General features: G+C 43.1%; 1 protein-coding gene across 1 annotated transcript in view; it reads left to right on the forward strand.

Annotated features, from left to right (window-relative positions):
* The window catches only part of MUC13 (mucin 13, cell surface associated), a 42,552-nt gene extending 22,499 nt beyond the window's left edge, over positions 1-20,053 (forward strand). The window contains exons 10-17 of the mRNA XM_030580401.1: positions 5,192-5,250; positions 6,466-6,635; positions 9,487-9,612; positions 10,857-10,971; positions 11,949-11,986; positions 15,767-15,854; positions 17,304-17,541; positions 19,084-20,053. Of these exons, the coding sequence (XP_030436261.1) occupies positions 5,192-5,250; positions 6,466-6,635; positions 9,487-9,612; positions 10,857-10,971; positions 11,949-11,986; positions 15,767-15,854; positions 17,304-17,541; positions 19,084-19,134 (885 nt within the window). The 3' untranslated portion in view covers positions 19,135-20,053. The remainder of the gene's footprint in view (positions 1-5,191; positions 5,251-6,465; positions 6,636-9,486; positions 9,613-10,856; positions 10,972-11,948; positions 11,987-15,766; positions 15,855-17,303; positions 17,542-19,083) is intronic.
* The last annotated feature ends 4,300 nt before the right edge of the window (positions 20,054-24,353 follow it).

Consider the following 24,353-nt stretch of genomic DNA (forward strand, 5'->3'; position numbering starts at 1 on the left):
CCTCTCCAAGGTATTAAATAAAAGTTGGTGCAGGGAATGCAGTCTGGGAGCAGTCTGTGGTGAAATAAGGGCCTAGAAGCAGATAGGAAACTGAGTTTGGCAGTATAGGTTGTGCCCAGGGCCGTCCTTAGGCATAGGCAGAATAGGCAGCGGCGTAGGGCCTCACTCTGCCTGTGGGCACCACTCTGCAGGCAGCCCAGACAGTGTAGAAGCAGGGCTGCTGGGTCCTAGAGAGAGCCGAATGCAGCACAGTCTGAGGAATGGGATTGGCTGCTGGGGTCTCTGGGAAGGGGAGGGGGTAGGGGTTGGGGAAGGAGCTCACCTGTGAGTGTGACTCTTTCCCCCCGGCTGAGGTCAGGTGAGGCTGTGGCTCTGGAACCAGTATCCTTTGTTGTCTCCATAACATCCATTCTTCTCCCCCCTGCCCCACGGAGCACCCCCTCCTTTCTCCCTCCTCCCCAGGAGCACCCCTCTCTCTCTCCTCCCTCCCCTCCCTCAGGGCGGGTTGGGTGAGGTGCTGGGGGTAGGTGGGGGGAGGAGGCTGGCTGCTTGCTGAGGAATGAAAGTGAAAGTAACTCACTTACTCGGCAGGCAGCCAGGATTGGAATGTCACACAGGGCTTGGCTGGGGTTAGCCAGATGTGTGAAAAATCAGGATAGGGGATTGGGGTAGGGTGAGCAGATATCCCTATTTTATAGAGACAGTCCCAATTTTGGGGTCTTTTTCTTATATAGGCTCCTTTTACCCCCCACATCCCTGTCCTGATTTTTCACATTTTCTGTCTGGTCACTCTAGGTGGGGGTAATTGATGCCTATATAAGACAAAGCCCCAAATATCGGGACTGGCCCTATAAAATCAGGACATCTGGATCTGGCCACCCTAGCTGGGGAGCGCCTCTCCCCTGAGCTGGCAGCTGCCAGCGATCCATCTCATCCGGGGGGAGCTGCTGTGGCTCCATGGGTGCCCCGTCCCTGAGGTCAGATGCTGTGCTAAGTTCACCATGGTCCGTAAGGCTGGTGGTGGTGCCCATTGGCATGTGATTGGACCTGAGGGTTTGCTGCTGCTGTTGCCACTCTGCACCCCAAGAGGTGGATTTTGGGGTCCTGCAGTTTTCCACCTATCTCCTCCTCTATTGCAGCTGTTGGACCAGCAGGCTGGAGGGTGAGCCAAGCACGAAAGCAGTACTGTGTTGCCATTTAGATTGTCATTTAACAACTTTGTTTGCCAAAAATTCTTGCTAACAATCCTGAATCCAATTTCAGTATTTTTTTTTAAATATCAATATCTTAGCCAAAAACAGAAAATTAAGTTGTTGACAATTGTTAGTGACAGGTTTGGTTTGAGGCAGGGAGTGGGCCAGTTTTCATCAGAGAAACAAAAAATGTTGACTGACTTTCCTATAGCCTGTTACTCCTGATAAGAGCCCTCCAACAACTGTAATATGCTCATATCCTTATTAGTGTATAAAGCAGGGGTCGGCAACCTATGGCACACGTTTCAAAGGTGGCAGGTGAGCTGATTTTTGATGGTATGCAGCAGCAGGCTGAGCGGCTCAGCCCATCACTGCTCTGGGGTTCTGGCTGCTGCCCTATTGCCAGCTGGGATACAAGCCATCGGCCCCACTCAGCACCTGCTGCTGGCCTGGGGACCTCCAAGGAACCCCAGGCTGGCAGTGGGCTGAGCAGGCCAGTTGAACCACTCAACCTGCTGTCAGCCTGGGGTTCCATTCACTCAGCCGGCAGCGGGCTGAGTGGGCTGGTGGCGGGCTGAGCAGGGCCAGTGGGGGGTTGAGTGGCTCAGTCTGCTGCCAGTCTGGGGTGCCAGCAGCACTCAGCCTACTGCTACTCCGGGGTTCCGGCTGCCGGCCCCTTGCCAGTCAGGAGCTCAGCCGCCAGCCCCACTCTGCCTCCTGCCAGCCTGGGTGAGCAGAATCCCAGGCTGGTAGCGGACTGAGAGGGGGTTGGCGGCCGGGATCCTGGCTGGCAGGAGTTGGTGGTCAGAACCCCAGACCAGCAGCGGGCTGAGCGGGGCCTGGGATCCTTGTCTAGGGTTCCAGCCACCAGCCCGCTGCCGGTTTGGGGTTTCATTTATTCAGCTGGCAGTGGCCTGAGCAGGACCGGTGGCCAAGACCTCAGATAATAACAATAGCTTATTTATATAATATAGACATAGAGAGAAACCTTCTACAAACATTAAAATGTATTACTGGCACGAGAAACCTTAAATTACAGTGAACTTGGCACACCACTTCTGAAAGGTTGCCGACCCCTGGTATAGAGTGACCATATGTTGTACTAAGATTCTCCTGCTTTTTTTTTTCCCTGTGAGTCAGTATAACTTTTGCCAGCCCAGAAGTTGGGCAGCCAATGTTTTACGTTTTCACAATGTTTTCTCCAACTTTCATAAAGTAAATACATAGTTAATATGAGTTAAAAAGGCCAGGGACACTTCTTTGTGAAGAATCTGTACAGCATATCATGCCCATAGACAATCCAGAAAAGAAATTTGAGGTTGAATTTTTTAATGTTGTGATGGATAAAGCAGTATCTGCTGTTGATGAAAGGTTTAATACCTTGCAAGTACACCATGAACAGTTTGGATTTTTGTATGACATAGCTAAATTCAACGAAATAGGAAAACAAGAGCAACTAATGACAAAGTGCAAGAACCTAGAGAGCCTCCTGAAGCACGGTGATAGTTTTGATTTAAATGGACTTGAACTGTACGAAGAATTGAGTACACTGTCATCAATGTTGCCACATGCAAAATCGGTGATGGACATTGTACAGTTTATTCATACCCGCAAACTTGTTGACATATATCCTAATGTGTACATTGCCACTCATATTCTACTGACAATTCCTGTAACAGTAGCATCAGGAGAACGGAGTTTCTCAAAACTAAAGCTCATTACAAACTATCTCCGCTCTACAATGAGTCAGGAACGCTTAAGTGGTCTTGCTATTCTTGCGATCGAACAAGACACGACTTTGTCTTTGTCATACGATGACATTATTACTGATTTTGCAGCCAAAAAAGCCAGAAAGATTGCTTTTAATTAAAAACAAATCTTTGTTTCAATACCTCTTCATATAAATTTCCAATAAAATTTTGATAAATTAAAAAATATATATTATTTGCATCATTCTGTCATATCAGAATTTTTTCTATAGTGCTGCTTCTTTAGTGCTAGTCCATCAGCATTACAGTGTGCTTAATTAAGTTAAACTGGTTTTAATAACATGAATGTGGCAAGTTTTCCAATACTGTAAGCTTATGTTTGTGTTGCTAAGAGCAGATCAGGCACAGGGGCACCAGTTTAATAATCTCGCCTAGGGCACCATAAATCCTAAGGCCGGCCCTGGTTGTGCCTGAAGTATCGTTTTTTTTCTTTTATAGATAAGAAACTAAGATACGGCCTTGTATACTAGAGCTGGCCAACAAATGGGATTTCTTTCCCACAGGAAATTCCAAGTGTGCAAGATTTTGTTTCGTTCCAAATCGGTTCAAAACATCAAACTTCAGAATTTCCCATGAAAGGGAAATTCCCATTTAGGAACATATCAATGCTGCTGGCACCTGTCCCAGGTCTCCCTGTCCCTTCTTCCCGGCTGACTTAGGATGGCAGGGAGTGGGAGGGTGAACCCCCCAGACTGGCACCAGAAGGAAGTTTGAGGAGGAGAGGGAACGCCCCAGGCTGATAGAAGGGAAAATTCCACTGCTACCTCCATTTTTTCCATTCTCACTTTCATAGAAATCGACATGTTCCTGCAAAACGTTTACATTTTTGACAAAACTCAGTAAACATGATCCTACTCAGTAATAACTATTTGAACATCATCAGCAAGTTCAAGACAGTAATTCTCAATCATAAGAGTAGAAGTAGGTTACAGTTTTATACAGGAAAAGATATTCCTACCATATGACCATAAGTAAAGGCCAGCATTTTCAGACATTGATGCCTAAAGGTTAGATGTCTAAATATGGATTTAGGCACCAAAATAAGAGTCCTAATTTCTGTTCCATAAGTAGATGAATAGTATGAATGAGGGGAGTGTTAAATACCATGTGCATTTGTATAAACATTAACTGAAGTCTTGGAACATCTTTCCTGGGGAAGTGGGATATATTGGGTGATTATACTAGTGTTCTTTAATGACTATGATGATAAGTTTGCTCATCATAAGAGGTGCTTCTTGGTGCCCCACATGGCACTGATAAGTGAAGGGAAGGGAGATCTTTCCCCCCCTGCTAAGAAACCTGTGTGATGAGGTCTCGGAACAGAAGCCACTATGAGTTTCTCTTTGTGGGATTTCCCCTGGGTACTTAAGCCAGGGGGATGGAATCTGTGTATGAGTGTATCCGCACACAGACATCCTTGTGCTCAAAGAAGGGGGCTCAGCCACTAAACCTCCCAGATCCACATGAATATCTGTGAGGAACAGGAACATCTGTGGGCAGATGTGCCTCCCCATCATCTCCTGGGCTCACTGTCCTGCACATGCTCTCTAGCTGTGAACTTCCATTGGACCTGTGCTACCAAGGATTCCTCCATTATCCAGTGCTTCTGGGAAACTTCTCTCTACCCTACTTTAAGTGGTGGGGGGAAAGCCAGTGCACAGAGTCGGGGGCTGGATGGGGCGGAGAAGGAGGCACAGAAAAGTTACCACTGCTTAAGACTCAACTAACCATTCACCGCTTGCCAAGGGGGCAGGGAGGGAAATGATGTTCATCCTGAACCCACCCCACTGCCTCTGTCCCTGGTCTGCTTCCTCACCATGGATATCAGAGGCCCAAGGATGCCCAGCCATAGTGTCGTGGGGAACAGGGTTTTGGTTCCACCGGGGTGGCTGAGCCCCTCTCGCCCTCTGTCCAATCTGGATGAGGAAGATCTGTGCACAAAGTCATCTCTTTAAGTGTGGAGCCTGGGAGGATGGTGCCCACTACAGTGTCTGTATGTAGTGGTAATTTATTATTATACTCATAATTGTATGGCCCACTCCGGCATTCCTTGCTTAGGCTGAGCTCTCTTAGGAGTCAATAGGAATTTTCCTGGACAAGGCGTGAGGAACTCTGGGCCCTTAATTTCCCTAACTGGCTCTGAGAGAGATGAACTCCACAAATTTTCCTTGGCTATTTTGTTCTGTGGTCTTACAAAGGTATAAACTAAATTCATTTTATCTTTCATAGTTCAACACAACTTTCCAAAATGAGACAGACTATGAAGAGACGATAATTGTGAATATAAAGTAAGCTCAGCAGCTCATCTGTGTGTGTGTGTGTGTGTGTGTGTGTGTGTGTGTGTGTGTGTGTGTGTGTGTGTGTGAGATCTCTCTTTATGTACATAGCATAGACACATAGCTCACATTGCTTTCCTGGTTTGCCCCAGCTTATATGCCCTCAATCCTCATTTAATCAAATGAGATAAGCAATATGAAATGAACTCAGCTAAACGAGGTTTCAGATCAGTGGGGACTTCTTACTTCTGGGAATGTGGCACACTTTGGAACATACACATTTTAACATCAGAAGTTTCAGACTCATCGTGTGTGTCGGGTGAGCTGAGACAATAGCCTGTATACCGCTTGATGCACAGCAGAACTCCCACTAGTAATAATGGGAGTTTTGCAAAAATACTAAAAGTAGAATATGATATCAATGTGGTACATAAATTTTTAGGGCCAGATTCCAAGAATCTTACTTATGCTGAGTAGCGCTTTACTCCATGGGTATTCCCACTGATAATAGCCAATGGAGCAAGACAGACATGGCATGAGACCCTGTTCATCATGAATATAGGTATCAGAATCTGGCCCTTAGTAAAGTTATTATTGTATTCAGCAGCATTAAGAGGGAAAAATGTTTTGGGGCACATTTAGGATCACTCTGACTTCAGCCTTTTACTTATTTGTACGTGTACCTATGCACTTAACACAATGTGCAAAAATTACTTGGGCAATTGTACACCCATGTTATTTGAAAATCTGGCTCTTGAAAGTGTATTGATTAGAGTTAAGAGTGAAAACCTCATCACAACAGGGACTGGATGCCTCAAGATGTTACTAAGTAAGATAGAGCATCTTAAACCTCTTGGTTACTAGTTGACATGAGATCCTGGTTGGTGCAAATAACCAGTAGTCAGTGAATTTGTGATCTGAGTCTAATTTCTAGTGAGAAAATGACCATTTCATAAAATCCTGTTGCAACTCATTTGACATTCATTGGCTCACTTGTTGGCAGAGCAGAGACTAAGAATGAGATGTGGAGACTGAATTATCTTTATCCCCTCAAGATGTTATTGCTGGAGAACCAAGAGGCACTGCACAGTGGTATAATGTGTCTGTGGGCAAATCTGCTCTCGCTGCCTACGATATGCCTGTTTGACTGATTACAAAATTCTGTTGTTAAAGTAAATGTGGTGTTTATGGTACTTTCTACAATTACACTAGATATTTATTTTTCAGACAAAGTTCAGCAAAATCTAAAATACAGAATAAAGCGGGGACCAGTGGAACTAGTGTGGCAGTAAGGAACATGTTTAAAGCGACCACAAAATTAAACTCTAGCGAAGTTACTAAACTCATAGAAGACACAATGAAAGGCAATTCCAATTTCAGTAGTGATAGCTATGAAGGTAAGTACTGCACTAAGAACACTGCCTGAGATTTTCCAACCTGATGAGGACAAAGCTCTTAGAAACATACCCTCTGATAATATTAATGAGTTATGTCTAAATCCCCTAATCTACTTTGAAAACGCAACCATTCATTGTAACTTTTTGTCTTTTTGAGACACAGACAATGTTCTATTTGTATTTGGGAATAAAAGAGAAATATTCATTTCCCACAATGAATGTTTTTCTGAATGTTACAGGTTATGTAGTTAATGGGAGTATTATTATTTATTGTTTGTATTATTACAGCACCTAGTTATGGACCTGGAACCCATTGTACCAGGTGCAGGATAAACACATAATAAAAATACAGTCCCTCCCTTTAGACAGAACAAAAATAAAATAAATATGACTCCTGTGTTTCTGAACATAAGACAATCTCTTACTGGTGAGTGAGGAAGAAACTTCTTTATTGTCTGATTATTCATAATTGTCCAGTAGGGGGTTTCTTACCCCATCCTCTGTAGCATTCGGTATTGGTCACATTTAGGCCAGCATCCCTATTTAGATTCATAGGTTCATAGATTCTAGAACTGGAATGGACTTTGAGAGGTCATTGAGTGCAGTCTTCTGTCCTCATGGCAGGACCAAATACTGTGTAGACCATCCCTGATAGACATTTATCTAACCTACTCTTAAATATCTCCAGAGCTGGAGATTCCATAACCTCCCTAGGCAATTTATTCCAGTGTTTAACCACCCTGACAGTTAGAAACTTTTTCCTAATATCCAACCTAAACCTCCGTTGCTGCAGTTTCAGCCCATTGCTTCTTGTTCTATCAGTAGAGGCTAAGGTGAACAAGTTTTCTCCCTCCTCCTTATGACACCGTTTTAGGAAAATATTTAAGTAAAAGCTTAAGCATGTGCGTAAGTGTTTTCTTGAACAGGGATGGATTAAGCACATGCTTGAGCTCTTTTCTGAACTGGGGCCACAGTGACCAGGTACGGGACTAGATGTCTCACCAATGTAATCTAGTATGGAAATTCTTATGTCACTAAAATAACCAACGCTTGCAGGAAAAATGCATTAATGCTTAGAGCTGAACATTTTTTGTTATGTTTTGCACTTTCTCTATTATTTCCTGCAAAAGTATCATTAATTAAAAATAACCAGAAGCTAGGACTAGTCAAAAAATGTTGACATTTTTCAAGGAAACACAGGGACAAGATATTTTTTTCTAAAATTTTCATGAAAAATGTTCACATTTTTAACCAGCTCTGGCAAAAATAAAACTTGCATGCCAATGCCCTGATCCTGCATTGAGCTCCATGCAAATGGAGACCTGTATACATGCAGAACTTACGGCTCATTTGTATGGAGGCCAAATCCTTTTCTCCTTAGCCAGTAAAGCACTAATGCATATGTTTAACTTTAAGCACATGAATAATTCCATTGAGTTCAGTGCGACTACTTTTGTGCTTTATTGCCTTGCTAAAACAAAGCCTGCATATTTACCCAGTAATACTATCCGTATGCTTAAAGTTAAGTATGTGTTTAAGTGCTTTGCTAGATCAAGGTCAGTTCACTGAGCACCTTGCAGGTTTAAGCCTGTAGTTAGGAACTGAGATGAATCTTTTGTTGAAAAATTGGGGGAGGGCTCAGAGGCTGACCTAGCATGTGACTCAATTTTGCCTGAATTACAATAGATTTGAACTGTCTGTGAGTCATGGTCGATTAAGATTGCTTTGTAAAACTGAATCTTTAAAATTTACAACTCAGTCACTTCTGTTTATAGTCCATTATTAAGTAATTTAAGATGCCTAATTATCTTCTCAAAAAGATTCCTTCTGTGCATGGGGTGGCTGAGCACTATCAGTGCTGTAGCAGCAAGTTTGAGTTTGACAGAATATTTTATGCTAGTCGTTTTTTTGAGGATGTAACATTCTAAATGGAAAAATGAAACTAAGATGTAAGTAGTGCATTATTAGTGCCATTTACTCATTTTTCGTAACTTACGGCTGTGCAAATCAAACAACGCCATAGTTTTTGAAACCAACTTTAAACAAAATCCTGAGAGATTTATTTTCAGAGTATCATTTTGAGGTTTATTTTCCTGAATCAATTTTAAATAATATAGAAATATAGAAATGGCTATGCTAATTCAGACAATCAGGTGAATCTAGTGCAGTATCCTGTCTCTGCGTGGTCAGTACTAAATGCCTCAGAAAAAGGTAGAAGAAACTCCATAGTGGAAATTACTGAATAACCTGTGCAAAGGGGAAATTTCTTCTAACCGCAATCAATTATAGAGCTCCTCCCCTAGTCTGAGCTCCTATCCCAATTTCAAGTTATATATAAGTTGAACACTGTGTGACATATTAAATATAAGCCCAGATCCTGCAAATACTTACATATATGCTCAGCTTTACATCCATCAAGTCTCCACTAAAGAGCAACTCCCTGTATGGGAGGGCAGGGAGTGGAATGTGTTTTTTTAAAGGGGGCTAAGGGAAGAAATTTTCACAAAAGCTCTTTGTTAAAGTATTGGTAGAACATCACTCTTTCTGGATGGCATTGGGGAAGGTTAGACTGCTGGGAGGCAGATCAGGCCAGTTGTAGGCAGGGAGAAATGAGAGATCAGTACCTGTGATGGGAATGGTTCAGTTGTTGGGAAGGTTGTCAATACTGTAAGGGTTAATTCAAGGTGATGGGGGTATTTGTACCCTACATATACCTTAAAACTGAATTCAGAAATACTAACTATACAATACATAGGTTATTAAGTAGGCACACTGCTTCATATTAAAGGCTACTGCTAACTATAGATTTAACTTTATGATCAGTCTTTGAAATACTTCATTTTGTTTTTAGCACTTTCACAATGTGCCATTTATGACTGTGACGAGGCAACTACTACTTGCCAGGACACTGATGAAGTAACGTGTGAATGTAAATCAGGATTTTCTAAGAAGAACCCAGAAGACAAAAGCTGTTCAGGTGAGAGCTTTGTGACCCTTATAAGCTCTTATAATGGGTTGTGCTTTCCCCTCCCCACCTTCATTCCTCCTTTATCAGCACCATTTGAAAAAAAATGGGATTTTCTCAGGTGCTGAGCATCTGCAGCTCTGAAAATTGGGCACTGCAGCCCTGATGAAACAGTGGCCTTAAGCATATGCTTAACTTTAATCACATGAGTAATTCCATTCCAATTTAGCAAAGCTCTTAAGCACATGAGTAATTTAAAACATATGATTGTTGTGATTGAAATCACAGTATTGGCAGCACATAGCCAGCTGAGTATTGGGTAGACAATCTACTCTCCTTGCAAACAGTTCAGGAGTCAATCCACCATGACTGCTGGGCTTGAAAGAATCTGGAGCCTGACCGTGCATACCAGTGGTTTACAAATAGCAGGTCTTTGTCATTTGACAGGATCTATTGAATAAAATATTCTCTCTTACCAGCATGCCTGTGGGACTCAGTATTATTATTTTCCCTGACAGTTGGCAGATTTTCTTGGGGCCTATGGTCCTCCTCAAACTGAGATTTGCCCGTTGCCTCACCACAACCCAGAGCTAGCCAGCAGTCCAACTACCCCTAATCTTCTTTCTAGGATTCAGCTGCCCTGCTGCCCTTTGGGCTTTAGGGGTTGTACTGTGACAGTGCCGCACACGACAGCATTGCCAACCCTAAGCATTCAAAAATCATGAGGAGATTTCAGAAGGGTTCTTATTTGCCTTTTGGTTTTGGAGCCTTTACCAGATATTCAATTCATGTTTTTCAAGCTTTTCTCCATAATGACGAGTGCTAGAAACATGCTTTATTAGCTGAGATTTGTCACATAATCAACTGATTCCAAGAGCTGAGGCTTTAAGGAAGACACTAACTCTTGCAAAAATTCATGATAAAATCGCAAGAGTTGGCAAGGCTGCGGACTGGTGGGAACCAAGCAATGATACTTTTTCTTCTGTTATTGTGCCTATATTTACGTTTCCTTTCTGTGTGTGTATTTCTATTAAAAGATCATTCTGTAGCCCTTAAACACATAACACAGTTCCGAGGCGAATCAGAATTCTGTGAGTTTATAAAGGGACAGGAAAAACCATGTGTGTTTTGCCACCTTCTTGTATGTTAACTAAAAATGTGAATATTTGCATATTGAAGTATTAAGCCTCTATATCAGAATATCCATTTTCAGACTTTCTTTAAAACAACTCTTTTTTTTCCCATTGAAAATGTAGGTTGTGATAACACATGTTCAGAAGAAAAGCACATGCATTGTGTTATAGATAGAAACAATGTCCCAGTTTGCCAATGTCTTCCTAATTTCCAAAACAAAGATGGAAACTGCATGGAGTGAGTACTCAGCTACTTCCTTTGTTCTATCAAGATAAGGGGCAACACGGTATTTAAAACAGGATGGAGTTGACAGTATTGCTTTTAGAACCACAGCCCTAAACTGGACAAATTAAATGACATTAAGTAAGCAACAAAGACTGATCTATACTGCTTCAAATTCGTGGCAGAACTTCCACTGAGGTCCAGGGGAAGCACATGTGCTGACCAGTATAAGTCCTGTGGTATTTTGCTTGGGTTTCCCTCCAGAGGTGCTTCCTCCAGGACAGGGTTAAAACTCATTACTGGAGTAGTGTGGGGAAACTATGCTACTACCCAGGCTGTACCTCTGGATAAACAGAGAACTTCTTCGTTCTCTGTCAGTCCGGCTGGTCCTGTGACTGTTACATTCACCAGCAAAATTAATGATGACACTAGCATGTTTTATTTCAAAATGGTAACATTGGGATGAAAAGTGAGGCACTGTCAACAGTCAGGTGCCCAAGAAAGACTATGACTCACAAAGACCAAGTTTTTCAGAAGTGACTAGTGACTCTGAGTGCCTCCATTTTTGGGCATCCATCTTGAAACACCTACGGAGTCTTGATTTTCATAGACGGGTGCTCAGCACATTCTGAAAATCAGCTTCTTTTAAGGTTTATCAAGTTGGACACTTCAAAAATTGAGACATCCAAAATCACTAGTCATGGGGGTTGGACTAGAGGACTTCCTTAGGTCTCTTCCAACCCTAATCTTCTATGATTCTATATCTGAAAATCTTGATCAAAGAAATTTTAGTTTAAAAAGGAAATTGGTGTTCCTCAACTGTTTCTTCTCACCCAAATCACCACAGAGAAACTACACAGATATAGAGATAAGATGACAAATATGAAACCCAACAATAAGAGAAGATGGTGGTGGGTGGGAGTGATCTATTGTTTCATGACCATCTACTGAATAGCATGAACTCAGTTTCCATTTCTTTTGCTATCGTTTAGGTGTGATGTGGGCTACTCTGGAGTAAACTGTAGCAACAGTGAGTACAAGAGTTTTTGATGTTTACTTATTGGAAAGATTTCCAGCAATGTTTTACTTGCAGAGCAGACCCTGCAATAGTAGAGTGAGCATTAGCAGCATATGGAGATGCAAACACACCATGTTAACAACAACAAAAAGTTAGAGAGGGATGAGTTAAAAAGCATGAGCCCTGTAGCCATGTGGAGAGAAGCATCATAGACTTTAAGGCCAGAAGAAACTATTAGATCAGTGGTTCCAAAACTTGTTCCGCCGCTTGTTCAGGGAAAGCCCCTGGCGGGTTGGGCTGGTTTGTTTACCTGCCGTGTCTGCAGGTTCAGCCGATCACGGCTCCCAGTGGCCGCGGTTTGCTGCTCCAGGCCTATGGGGGCTGTGGGAAGTGGCGTGGGCTGAGGGACATACTGGCCACCACTTCCAGCAGCTCCCATTGGCCTGGAGCAGCGAACTGCTGCCACTGGGAGCCACGATCGGCTGGACCTGCGGACGCGGCAGGTAAACAAACTGGCCTGGCCTACCAGGAGCTTTTCTCGCACAAGCAGTGGAACAAGTTTGGGAACAACTGCATTAGATGATCTAGTTTGACCTCCTTGTGTCCACAGAACACAGGCTATCAAACTGCATCCAATTACACCCTATGTTGAGCCCAATAACTTGTGTTTGGCTAAAGCACGTCTTTCAGAAAACCATCCAGTCCTGTTCTGAAGACATCAAGAGATGGAGAATCCACCACTTCCCTTGGTCGTTAATTTGTTCCAGTGGTTAATCATCCTTCATGCCTTATTTCTAGTTTGAATTTGTGTAGCTTTAACTTCATCCACTGGTTCTCGTCATACCTTTCTCTGCTACATTAAAATGCCATTTAGTACCCCATATTTTCTCCTCAGGAAGGTATTTATACACTATGATTAAGTCACCTCTTGATCTTCTTTTTGATAGCTGAACAGATTGAGCTCCTTCATTCTTGTGGATTTTATCTGCAAACTCTCCAATTTTTCAACATCTTACAGGATAGGAAAATATTGTTGTGAGAGAAATGTCCCCCTTGTCCCTCTCGGGTTGTGGCTACAGTATCATCCTATGTAGAGAGAAGTTTGCTGAAGAATTGACACTTATGACTGTTTAATCACTGCGACTGGCTGGGGTTTAATTCAGTGCAGGGTGCATTTGTGTGCGAATGTTTCAACTCCTCTTACCCCCACTGTATTCTTACACAGGTTAAACATATACCAATTTATGTATTCACCTCTAAGACCTCAAAACCTTTGCATGTTTGGCCTGAAAGTTTAGGGAAATGGCTAATAGTAGTTTTAACACAGCACAGAAAAGCTGGCCAGGCAAAAGCAGATTGTTATAAGAGGAAGAAATATTTGACCTCATTGAATGCTCTGCATGTATTTTGTTAAGAAGGCTTTTGGGTTCTTTCTTCTAATGCCTTTTCTAAAACGATTAAGAAAACCAATTGCTTAAAATACGCACAAATGCAACAGCAAGGTTATGAATTTAAAGACAATCTTTGGAAATTCTAACAATAAAATTTAGAGGGCAACATCAACTCACCCACATACCATATGGAGTCTACCAAAGATATACATTTAACAGACTAACTCATGATCCAAAATGCTACAGCACTACTAGTACTAAAGGTTGTGTGGGCAAAGTGATAGTCTCCACTATAGCTCTTCCCCTTCTCCCCACTATCTTCAGAGTAAACATTTAGAGACACTTTGTATCCTCATTGCCTGCGATGTAGCTGCACAGAGCTAAGTGATCGCAAGGATGTGGAATCCAGGTCACTCTCTGAGGGCAGATCTCCACTACCGCTTAAGTCGATCTAACGTACGTCACTCAAGGGTGTGAAAAAAACCACCTTCCTGAGCAATGCAAGTTACAGCAACCTAAGCACTGTTCACACCGGCACTATGCCAGCAGGAAACGCTCTCCCACTGACATAGCTTCCGCCACTCACGGAAGTGGAGTAATTGTGCCAACAGGAGAGCGCTTTCCCGTCGACATAGAGTGTCTCACCAGATATGCTACAGGGGCCCAGCTGCACCGATGTAGCACTTCTAGGGTAGATCTGCCCTTATTTGTGTTGACTCTGCAGGAGTAAAGAGCAATGAAAAGTTATTTTACTCACCAAAGTTAGCAAATAAGTTTCTGGTTACTCTATCTTAAAGCAAAAACTGAAGCTGCAGCATTATGGAGTTGTGCAAATGTATTTTGCTTAATTCCATGTGGTTAAACTCCTCCACGCTGTAGATGCAGAAAAACCATAGCTGCAGCACTATGGCATCGGGCAGGTGGTTTTTATTATTCCACAGTGCTTCAGGCAATTACACAACTAAAAGCATCAGAAAAATGTCATCCTAAGCAAGTGTAAAAGAGAACTTCCCTACTGAAATTTCCTCCCCAAATTGATCAAGGCAATGATTCTTGACTGAGGAGTTTATAGTGTCTTCAGAAACTTTAATCTACACAGTAGCGCTATGAGGTCAGGAAGTGGTATGAGCCCCATTTTATAGAAAGACCGTTGAGGCAGAGTGTGTTTAAATGTTTTGCCCAAGGTCATATAAGAAGTCTGTAGCAGAGCTGGGAATTAAACCCAGGCCTTCTGGTTCATACTTGCACCCATCTGTCCTCCCCTGTGAAGAGATAAAAATTTAAAAGTTCAGAGTACACATAGTTGGAACTTTCTTTCATGCCCCCACCCCAAAACAATTGAATGAAAACAATTTTTTAATGATTTGTAATGATTTTTTGGGTGGGGAGGTAGGTGACGGCTGTAGAAAAACGGAGGGTGTTTTGTTTTATTTTCACAAACAAAATTTGGAAAATAGCAGCCAGTCAGAAGAAAAAAATCAGTTTTACCCAAGTGGGTATTTTTTCCCACCCTTCCATAAGGTGTAACTATACAAAGGAATTTTCTCCAACTTTCCAAAAACTCCAGGCTTTCACTGAGAGCAAACAGGTGACATTTCAGCTCAAAAAGTAAATATGTCAGAGAGGCACAAGCAAGTGTAAATAGGAGGTTGCAATAGAGGTTAATTTGCAACCTTAGGCCCTGAGCCTGCACTGGGATCTGCTGGTATGGAACACTTGCTGAGGACCATTTACTTCAAGAGAACTCTTCACCCATGCAAGGGTCTTTACTAGCAGAGCCTAATGCGGGAACAGGAGTTTTCTGATGGCAAGTATAACCCACTGGTGAATGTTAAAGAGTCTCCGCCTCCCCCATGCTGATCCACAGAGGATATGAGTTGTTATAATCCCTACTTATACAGGTTTGACTCTTTAGTTCGAGCCTTAGTAGCTTATACTTTTAACTCTGGTGGTTTCTAGTTCAATCCCCAGTGTGTTGGCCAATATAAGGTGGCCAATGTCATGTAAGTGGGGTCTGATCCAGGATTCAAACTGCTATGGGCCTCAGATGCATAGCTTCCTTGATGGATGAGCTTCCTTGGACCTGAGAAAGTATGTAACCCACTGGTGAGTGGGTGTTGTGGGGTCTCCCTCTGCAGATTCACAGCGGATATAAGGTGTTACAGTTCTCCCTGCGCTTTAGCTCAAACTATAGCAGCTTTTAGCTCTGGAGCAGAGTGGTTCAATCCATGATGGTGGCCATCTCATAAGCACTGCCCCAAGAGTAATAGCCTGAAAGACAGATATGTTTTGATGGTGCAGAATCTATTTTACTCCAAAATATATTCCTGTTGTAGTATATTAGAGGTTATGCCGGGTTTATGCCGGGTTTGCTATGAATTTTTAATCTTTCTCTTTTCAGATTCCTTGTTGATCCTTATCATTGTGGCTGCCCTGTGTGGGGCTCTTATCTTGGGCTTAATTGTAGGACTCATTTTCACTTCACTGAGGTACAAATAGTTGCTTGCTAGGCACTTGAACACAAGGGAGATTGCTAAGCTCTATGGAATGGGCTAGTTTCTAAAAGAGGGGCCAGATATTTAAAGGTGCCAATGCAATTGTCTCTCTATTTGGGACATCAGTACCACCATTTTGCATGAAAGTTAAGTATTTGTCCCTGTGAACGTGTCCCTCTAATAGTTTGTGTGCTGTCATGAGAAATGGGTGCTCACGCTGTTGAGAAAATGACCCTGGGTGTCTGTTTCCAAACTATGGAGATATGGTTGAAATGTACCCCCTCCGGCGGCTTAAACCCTCTAAATTCATATCTCTGCCCCAACCCACAGCCTGAAGGGAGGTCAGATTCCACCCCTTGAGCCCAGGGACAGACTATGGAGCTCAAGTTCCACACCTCTGTGGCCCTCCTTAGCCACGTGGGTTGCCCCCTGTCCAGGTTTTCCCAGGATCATCCCTTGTTTGAAGCAGCTGTTGTGGGAAATCTGTAAGTCTTCTTGGGACAATAAAAGTCCCAGGTTTTGTCAGAGAGTTTCTCAGGGATGGGGCAGGGATGAGCCCCAGTGGGCAGACAGTGCTGGCAGGTGGGAAGCCAATGAGGATGAGCTCAAGGAGGTGGGACAGGACCGGCTTCAGGAGCAACTTGTGGTTGAGGGACGGGGAGTGGCAATAACAAGAAAGCTGATGTGCTGCAGGGCCAGCATGCCCTTAAGCCAACCTACCAGGTAGATGTTGCAGTTTTCTGTACCTCAGAGGTGTCAACCCCATCAGCCACTACTCCAGGCTACAGGCTGGAATGGCAACAGCTGTCTCTGCATTTTTTATGTGGGGTTCCCAGCCACTAGATCTGCATAAGCTTAGACCCAATGGCCCCTTTCTCAGCCCAGTTCCAATGCTCCCCTGTGCACTGGCCTATTCTGAATTGCTCTGGAGCCTATGATCTGGCCAAGCAAGAGGTATGGAGGCCACTCAGGCATAGTCACTCTAGCCTTGCCCACTCCTGGAGGAATACAATGTGGCATTTGCAGAGTGGAGGACTTTGACTGCATATATGAAAGTAACTTTTGTAATGGGTATAAATTAACATACCAGTTTCTTGTTTGCATATACAGTTACAAGTGCAACTAGCGTTGTGTCAGGGAGAATTCCGTCTTTCCATGAAAATATAGAAAGGAGTTTCTCTGATCTCTGCCCCTCCTGGCACCTTAAGCCATATTTGTAATAAGAAGTTTGGGGGCTTGCGTTATAAACTGCGCTGCCTGGCCTTTGTAACAAGTGATGTCATAGCACACAACCCATGCACCAATAACTACTCTCATTGCATATTTCAAAAAGGGGGATGAGAGAGTGTGAAAAATAAGGAAGGAGTGGGAGAGAGGTTAGATGGATCAAGATACATCTAAAAAGTTACACCTTGGAAAAAATGTTTTTCTTCTTCATTAAAGAGCAAATAAAAGGCAAAGAAATCCAGAGAAGAGGCATTTGCTGACAGAGGACTATTCAAATAAAAGAGAAACACCTGGACATGTTTCTGCCATCAACTCTGCTGCAAATGACAAAATCTTTCCCACAATCCAGACTAGCAATGCTGCTCAGGTGAACCGAGGGTTTGAGATGAGCAGCGCTTATGAGATGGAACCACCAACAAGGATACTTCCTGAGAGGGATTATGATGATGATGCGGTAAGTGATTCATACATAACTAAGAATGGTATATTTTAACCCTAGTAAAGTATGGAAAGTGTGAGATCCTCACCTCTACTCCAGCCCCTTATAGTGGGTAAAAGGGATGGAGTGGTGGATCTGAAAGCCCTTGATCAAGCCCTGGGAACATACCCCTATCACAGGAGCTGGAGAAGACAGCTGTAGGCTGCCTTCTGAGGACCCCCTTAAAAGCCCTGGTGCCTTTGTGCTGTGGGTAGAGCTGCAGGGGTAGGAAAGGGTGTCGGGGGGCAGGGGGGAGCACAGCATGCAGTGATGCTGCCCAGGGAGGCTGCTGAAACTCAGACAATCTCTCAGAACTGTCTGATTTATACTGGGGACTCCAGCCTCCCAGAGCAGCCGAGGATTTGGAGGGCACAAAGGGGGCTTAAAGGGCCGTAAGAGGCATAGCAGAGAACCTCACCCATTGCTTTAACACTGCACAGGGGAACCCAACAAGCACAGACGTGTTATGCTAGAAGGTGTTCTCTGATATGCTGGGATGCCCTGCCTGGATTTTATTCAGAAGCATTTTGGCTCGTTATACTCAGCAGTAGAACTGCTGTGCACCATAGTGTGGAAGTTTTAAACACATGAAGAACATAGCAATCAAAAAAAGTAATGTGCTGTGTCCTCCATGCGCCCCATAAATAACACATTGATAGTACAGGCAAATGTGTAATTTCAGAGTCTCTATGCTTTGGGTGTCATTTTCCTCCCTTCCTGCCCCCACTTCCCACCCACCCAATAACTTGTATTGAACGTTAATTTTCTCAGGTTTTAGATTTTTTCCATCAGATTCAAATTTCATTTGGAGCCTTGCAATCCTTGAACATTTACACACATTTACACACATTTACACACATTTACACACATTTACACACACACACACACACACACACACACACACACACACACACACACACACACACACACACACACAGCTTTTAGGGGGAAAAAATCTTTTTTTAAATGTTTGGCTTCCCAATTTTGCAGTCCTGGCTTAGGGAAAACACCCATGTGAAGTGACTGGGAGTTTTGTCCAGATACAGAGTGCAGAATCGGACCTTGAATATTCAAAGCCCTTTTTAAAAGTATTTTAGATTCACCTCAGTAAGGCCCTGATGCAGCAAACTGCCCCTATTTGGTAAAGAGCTTGCACAAGCACTTTAATTTTAAGCACATGCTTGTGCTGAATTGAGGCCTTCTCCCTGAATCTGAGAAACATGGAAAGTTTTATGTTGTGTAATATACAAAAACTGCTGATAAAAAGTATCTGATTACTTCAGGTAACAATCACTTGATCTGATTTAGCCAAATAGTGATTTTGTCAGACTTTCCTAGTTTATCAAGAATATTAATTTTTCACTTATCTTGAAAACTTATCTTGAAAAATAATTGCCCCCAAACTCTCTGTTTTCCATCAAAGCTCAAGTTAGGCTGAGGAAGGGCTACTTCAGTAGATCCCAAGAACGCTGAACTGTATTTTCTATCCCATCAACGTGTTCATATTGCTTTTTCTAGTATGAAATACTATCAAAGGGGGATGGCTTCAGACTGCAGCGCAGATACTGAATTTAGGCAGAACAAAAGATCGGAAGCTTGAAGAGATATGAGAGCCATGACAACAAACCACGGTAGATGGGTTCTGCAGCTTCATCACCTGGCAGAGGATTTCGGTTGGGTGGCAATTAGAATGCTTAAAATGACTACAAATTCTGCAGATGACTTTTTAAATGAAGACAACAATCTGAAGGAGACCTCTGTATAACTAATCTGCTTAAAATAAGTGAAAATTAAAATGGGGACGAGATGTATTTAAGGACCCTATGGGCTTGTCCATCACAGATTTTGTCTGCACAAGATTTTTTCGGGAAGCCTCCTACCAATGCAGCTCTAGCAGTGGCAGCAGCGGTGGGAGAGCTAGCATGCACAGGGCACCAGCATTTTATCCACTGTTTTTGTTGAACCCTGTTCAGAGAAGGTCCAGATGACATGGTGATGACAGCCATCTGAGCTGGACTGCACCACAACTCTTGCCATTGCTACCATGGGCAAAGATGTGTTAACACACAAAAAGTAGTGTAAGTCCACAGAACAGTCTCCCAGATTTCATACTGCTTTGGGTTCCAAATAGGTAGCGCTGTGTTGGGAACATTCAAACAGATGAGCTCCATTCTCAATTGGAGCCCCCAAGTGTTGTTATAAAATAAATAATAAAAGATCTGGTTTCAGATTCCAGCTCTTGCTTGCCACAGCCCCTTCAGTTACGGGAGACCCAGATCAAGGCCAGAGTCTGGTGTCCAGAGCAAGGGCTTTGGTTTGAACCCATTTACACTTCCCTCCTCATACAATGGCAGGGCCAATACCTCCCAGTGGTGCCTTTTACCAAAGCTATAGCTTCCCATCACATGCAGTTTGTGATCACTTTCAGCTTCTCTGGACCTCAGGCTGGCATAAAGCATATTTCTACTAAGCTTCCTGAAAAGAATTGTTACTTGGCTTTTTCCTCATTATTTTTAGTGTGTCATGCAATTTCACTGTCTTTTTACATTCAGTAAATCTTTTTTAAAATGATACCTAATTCATATGTTAGTGTGTAATTTATCATATAATTAATGACTTTAGTGATTAGTGCTAGCATTTCAAACTCTGTATATATATATTTAAATAGGTTAGATGCCTATAAAGTATAATTTAATCTAATTACAATGTTATGGTTTGTGATTTGTGTTCTTGGGACATACAAACTAACTTGTGTTCTATTAAACACAGCACCTGCTTAATAAACTTTCATATAATGCTGTTCAGAGAGATGTGGGGTTCCCCTGCACACATCAGAACTGTCCTTTGCACCCTATACTGGCTCCCATAGAATGTCAAATCAAGTTCAAGGTTTCAGTCCTTCTCATCCAGGCACTCAATGGTGTGAGGTCAGGGTACCTAAAAGATTGACTAAAGCCATAGAATGAAGACCATGATGGAACTCTGCCGTGATGGAACTCTTTACTGTAAGGGTAAAGTTCATCTGTGCAGGAGACAGTTTTCTTAGGAGCTGGTGCGAGACTGAATGAGCTCCCACAAGAACTAAGGACCACCACAAATCCCGCCCCTTCCACTTTAAGTGAAAGGCACATTTCTTTTATCTGCTCTCTCTAATATAAATACATATCAGTGTGTGTTATTTCAAAAGAATCAAAACAAAACACTCCACTGCACACACTTCTCCCCCAGTGGAGAGGAGAAGAGAACAAACACAGGACAGATGTGAGTCACGTTACTTAACACACAACTGAAGATGCTCAGATACTACACTGATGAACGCAGTATAATTATCTGTAGGCATCTGAATACAGCTTCTGAACACCCCAAAAAGTAGAGAGGGGTTGGATCCAGGAGTTTGGTTTGTGCCCACCACACATTCAGATGATCAAATTAGAAATATTGGTTAAATCTTAATGTAGTGATGCTTCTTAGGGGGATTGTATCCAATGCCACTGACTTTTAATGGGTGTTGGGTGCCTAATTCCCATAGGCCTCTGAAAATTCCAGCCTAGATTCTTAATGTTTCTGTGATATACCAGCCCTGGATATATGATCATCTATCCTTCTTCTGGCTGACCCCTATGCCCATAACAGTCTGCTACTTTCTCCCAGGTAAGGAAGTTCTCCATTAGCTCAGAGTGTGGAGGCTTTTGGTTTGGGGACTACAGGTCACAGGTTTGCTCCTGCTGATACCTATGACACTTGTATGCAGCCATGCACTTCCCCAATACTATATAAATGTTCTAAAGCAACCAGTATGTGACTGGAAGGATGCCAGGCAGTTGTGAGGGATAGAAGAGGTGCCAAGTGGTTCTTGTATTTTTTGCAGGGCCTCTCTGATAAGCTTCAATACTTGAATGATTATTCTTTAATCTCACTTCATGTCGTCTGATAAAGTCACGCCAGTTAGTCCATTTTGTGACACCTTGATGGGGAGACAGGAAATTAAGGATTAGGCCCAGCTGGAGAAAGCCAGACTGGGTGGTTTCTATCAAGGAAGGACTGTGGGGCCAAGAGCAGAACACTGAATGAGAGCTACAGCAGTGAGCTTTTACCCTGGGACTTGTCCTGAAAGGAGAGGCTAAGAGGGGTTCCAGGTGGTTGCCAGAGGGGAGCCATCCTGAGAAGAAAACTCAGCAACAAACTGGGAAAAGCTGGACAGAGAGAAGAAGCTCAAGGAGAGAGGAGTGGCGAGCACAGCTCCAAGAGACACACCTGAAAACAGGCAAAGGTAGGAAACTGCCAAGGGAACTAGCAGAAGATCATAAGAAACAGACCCTAGCTGCTTATCACCCAGAGGAGAGGGTGGGCCTGGGTTCCCTTGCAACCCCCTTACAGGAGAGGCAGTGTAAGCCTCAAGAGGAATGGGGCAAGAACTACTGAGCCTACACTGGGGCTGAAGACCTGGTTCAGGATCACTAAGGCTTCAGGTCTTTGTTTGGACTTCTTGTTTCCCTAGGAGGGGTGAGGCTCTCAGCTCTCTGGATGAGTCATAAGAAGGACCAGACCAAAGAGGGCATATCTACACGGCAACCAGATACCTGCGGCTGGCCTGTGCCAGCTGACTTGGGCTTGTGAGCCTCAGGCGGAGAGGTGGTTTGGTAGAGATCTGAGGTAGTTTCACTGCTGTGTCCGGCTGGAGCCCAGGCTCTAGCACCCTGTGAGGTAGGAGGGTCCCAGAGCTCAAGCTCTAGCCTGAGTCCAGAAGCCTACACATCAATGAAACAGCCCCACAGCCTGAGCCCAAGTCAGCTGGCATGGGCCAGCTGAGGGTTTTTCTTTGCTGTGTAGGCATACACAGAATGGCCCAAGTAGCTGCAGGCAGGGAGCGACACAGATGGATGCGCTCCAACACCATCCAGGGACTGAACCTTCAACACTGTTCTACTCACAATGCAGGTCATATTTAAACCATGAAACACAAGCAACAGTGAGTGGTGGTTTGGTAGAGACCCACAGACAGGTTCCAATTAAAAAAAAATGTACTTTAACCAGAATCTGAACATTTTCATTTTTTGTTGCTGCTTCATCTCTTGTTCTTCAATAGGACCATATGTAGATGGTCCAGAACAGTGGTTCTCAAACCAGGGCTGCCGCTTGTTCAGCGGTTTGCTGCTCCAGGCCAATGGGGACCGGGGGGATGACGTGGGCAGAGGGATGTGCTGGCTGCCCTTCCTGAAGCCCCCATTGGCCTGGAGCGACAAACTGCAGCCAGTGGAAGCCGCGATCGGCTGAACCTGTGGATGTGGCAGGTAAACAAACTGGCCCGGCCTGCCAGGGGATTTCCCTAAACAAGTGGCAGCCCTAGTTTGAGAACCACTGGTCCAAAATATCTTGACCATACTGTTCTGACCCAGTTAATCCAAGATGTGCTGGAAACCTTGCCAAGGCAGACTGATCTTGCAAGTTTTTGAGCCTGATGTCTAGACCAAAGAGGTTCAGACAAGCTTAGGATACAATGGTCCTATACTGAACTGATGAACTTTTTGAAGTTTCGACATCACAATAGGTTTTTAGGCCTTTCCATGGGTATTTCATAGTCTAGTTAGTATTATGGCTGTATGGAAGTGCTGGGCTATACCTAAGAATAACGGAATAAATAAATAGCAGAAATAGTACTTAGGAGATAAATAATACTCCAAAGTATTCTGGTTAATAACTTTAGGACTCATAGGGATTATATCTTCAGATATATCGGTCTGCATTTTGAAGACCTATAAATTAACTTATTGATCTATGCAGTCAATATCAATGGATGCCTTCATTCTCTCTGCCAAAGTCTCAGTGAACAGAAGTATTATTTTAATGTAGTTTAAAGTCTTTTCAGAGTGTGTGATTTTAAAAAAATGTCTTCTAGTAAGTAAAGGAAAAGACTGTCCACTGAGGTTTATAACCTAAGTGAGTTCTCCAGTTCTACCTCCTAATGTCAATGAATTCTTTAAATATACATATAGCTGTTGGCTGTTAAAAAACATTAATATAAATAATTATGAAAATCCTCTTTCTCTTGCAAAGCAAATCATAGGAATTTGACCTATATATTTGAAGGCTGAATCATGAGTTACTTTTTAATGAAAACTTACTGAGCATAATATAACAGAAATTTGAGGGTCAATGACAAGACAGACTGCAAGAGCTGTCAGATGTTCCTGTCATTTGAACATGAGGAATTTTAATTGCAGTTCAAAGTTAACTTTATAGCAGCAGCAACACTATCCACTACTTGCGCTAAAAGGGTCTTTCAGAGTTTCTTTTAAAACCCCTGTTCTTCAGGATTTCAGATTCAGCCATAAACATCTGATCTAGGCTGCACCTGCATGTGTAGTTATAAAAGGCAAATTGGGAGAGATTTGTTTTCTGTTTGGCTATTTTAAATTGTGTGTCCAGGAAAACTACATAGAGGGGTTTTGTGATTATTGGCTTTTAGTTCAAAAGGTTATTCTAGCTGCCCAGCCTGCCAAATCAGCCTGGGATCTGAGAATGAAACTGGATGTAGTCCTCTTCTATTTTTGCCAGTAGCTGAGATGCTGCAGGCAAAAGTATAGACCCCCCCACTAGTGATACCTGTGGAATCCCACTGCAGCAAGACTATGCCTTCAGTGACACCAGCTTCAGTCACCCACTCTACTAACGTGTAAGGGGGTCAGGTGTAAGTCACCTTCTGTGGAGCTAGAAGGATGGAGACTCCTTTAACTTGCACGTTCTTCTCACTCCTCAACATGTAGATTACACTAACACAGATTTCCTTT

This window comes from Gopherus evgoodei, chromosome 11 (genome assembly GCF_007399415.2).
Source record: "Gopherus evgoodei ecotype Sinaloan lineage chromosome 11, rGopEvg1_v1.p, whole genome shotgun sequence".
Lineage (NCBI taxonomy): Eukaryota > Metazoa > Chordata > Testudines > Testudinidae > Gopherus > Gopherus evgoodei.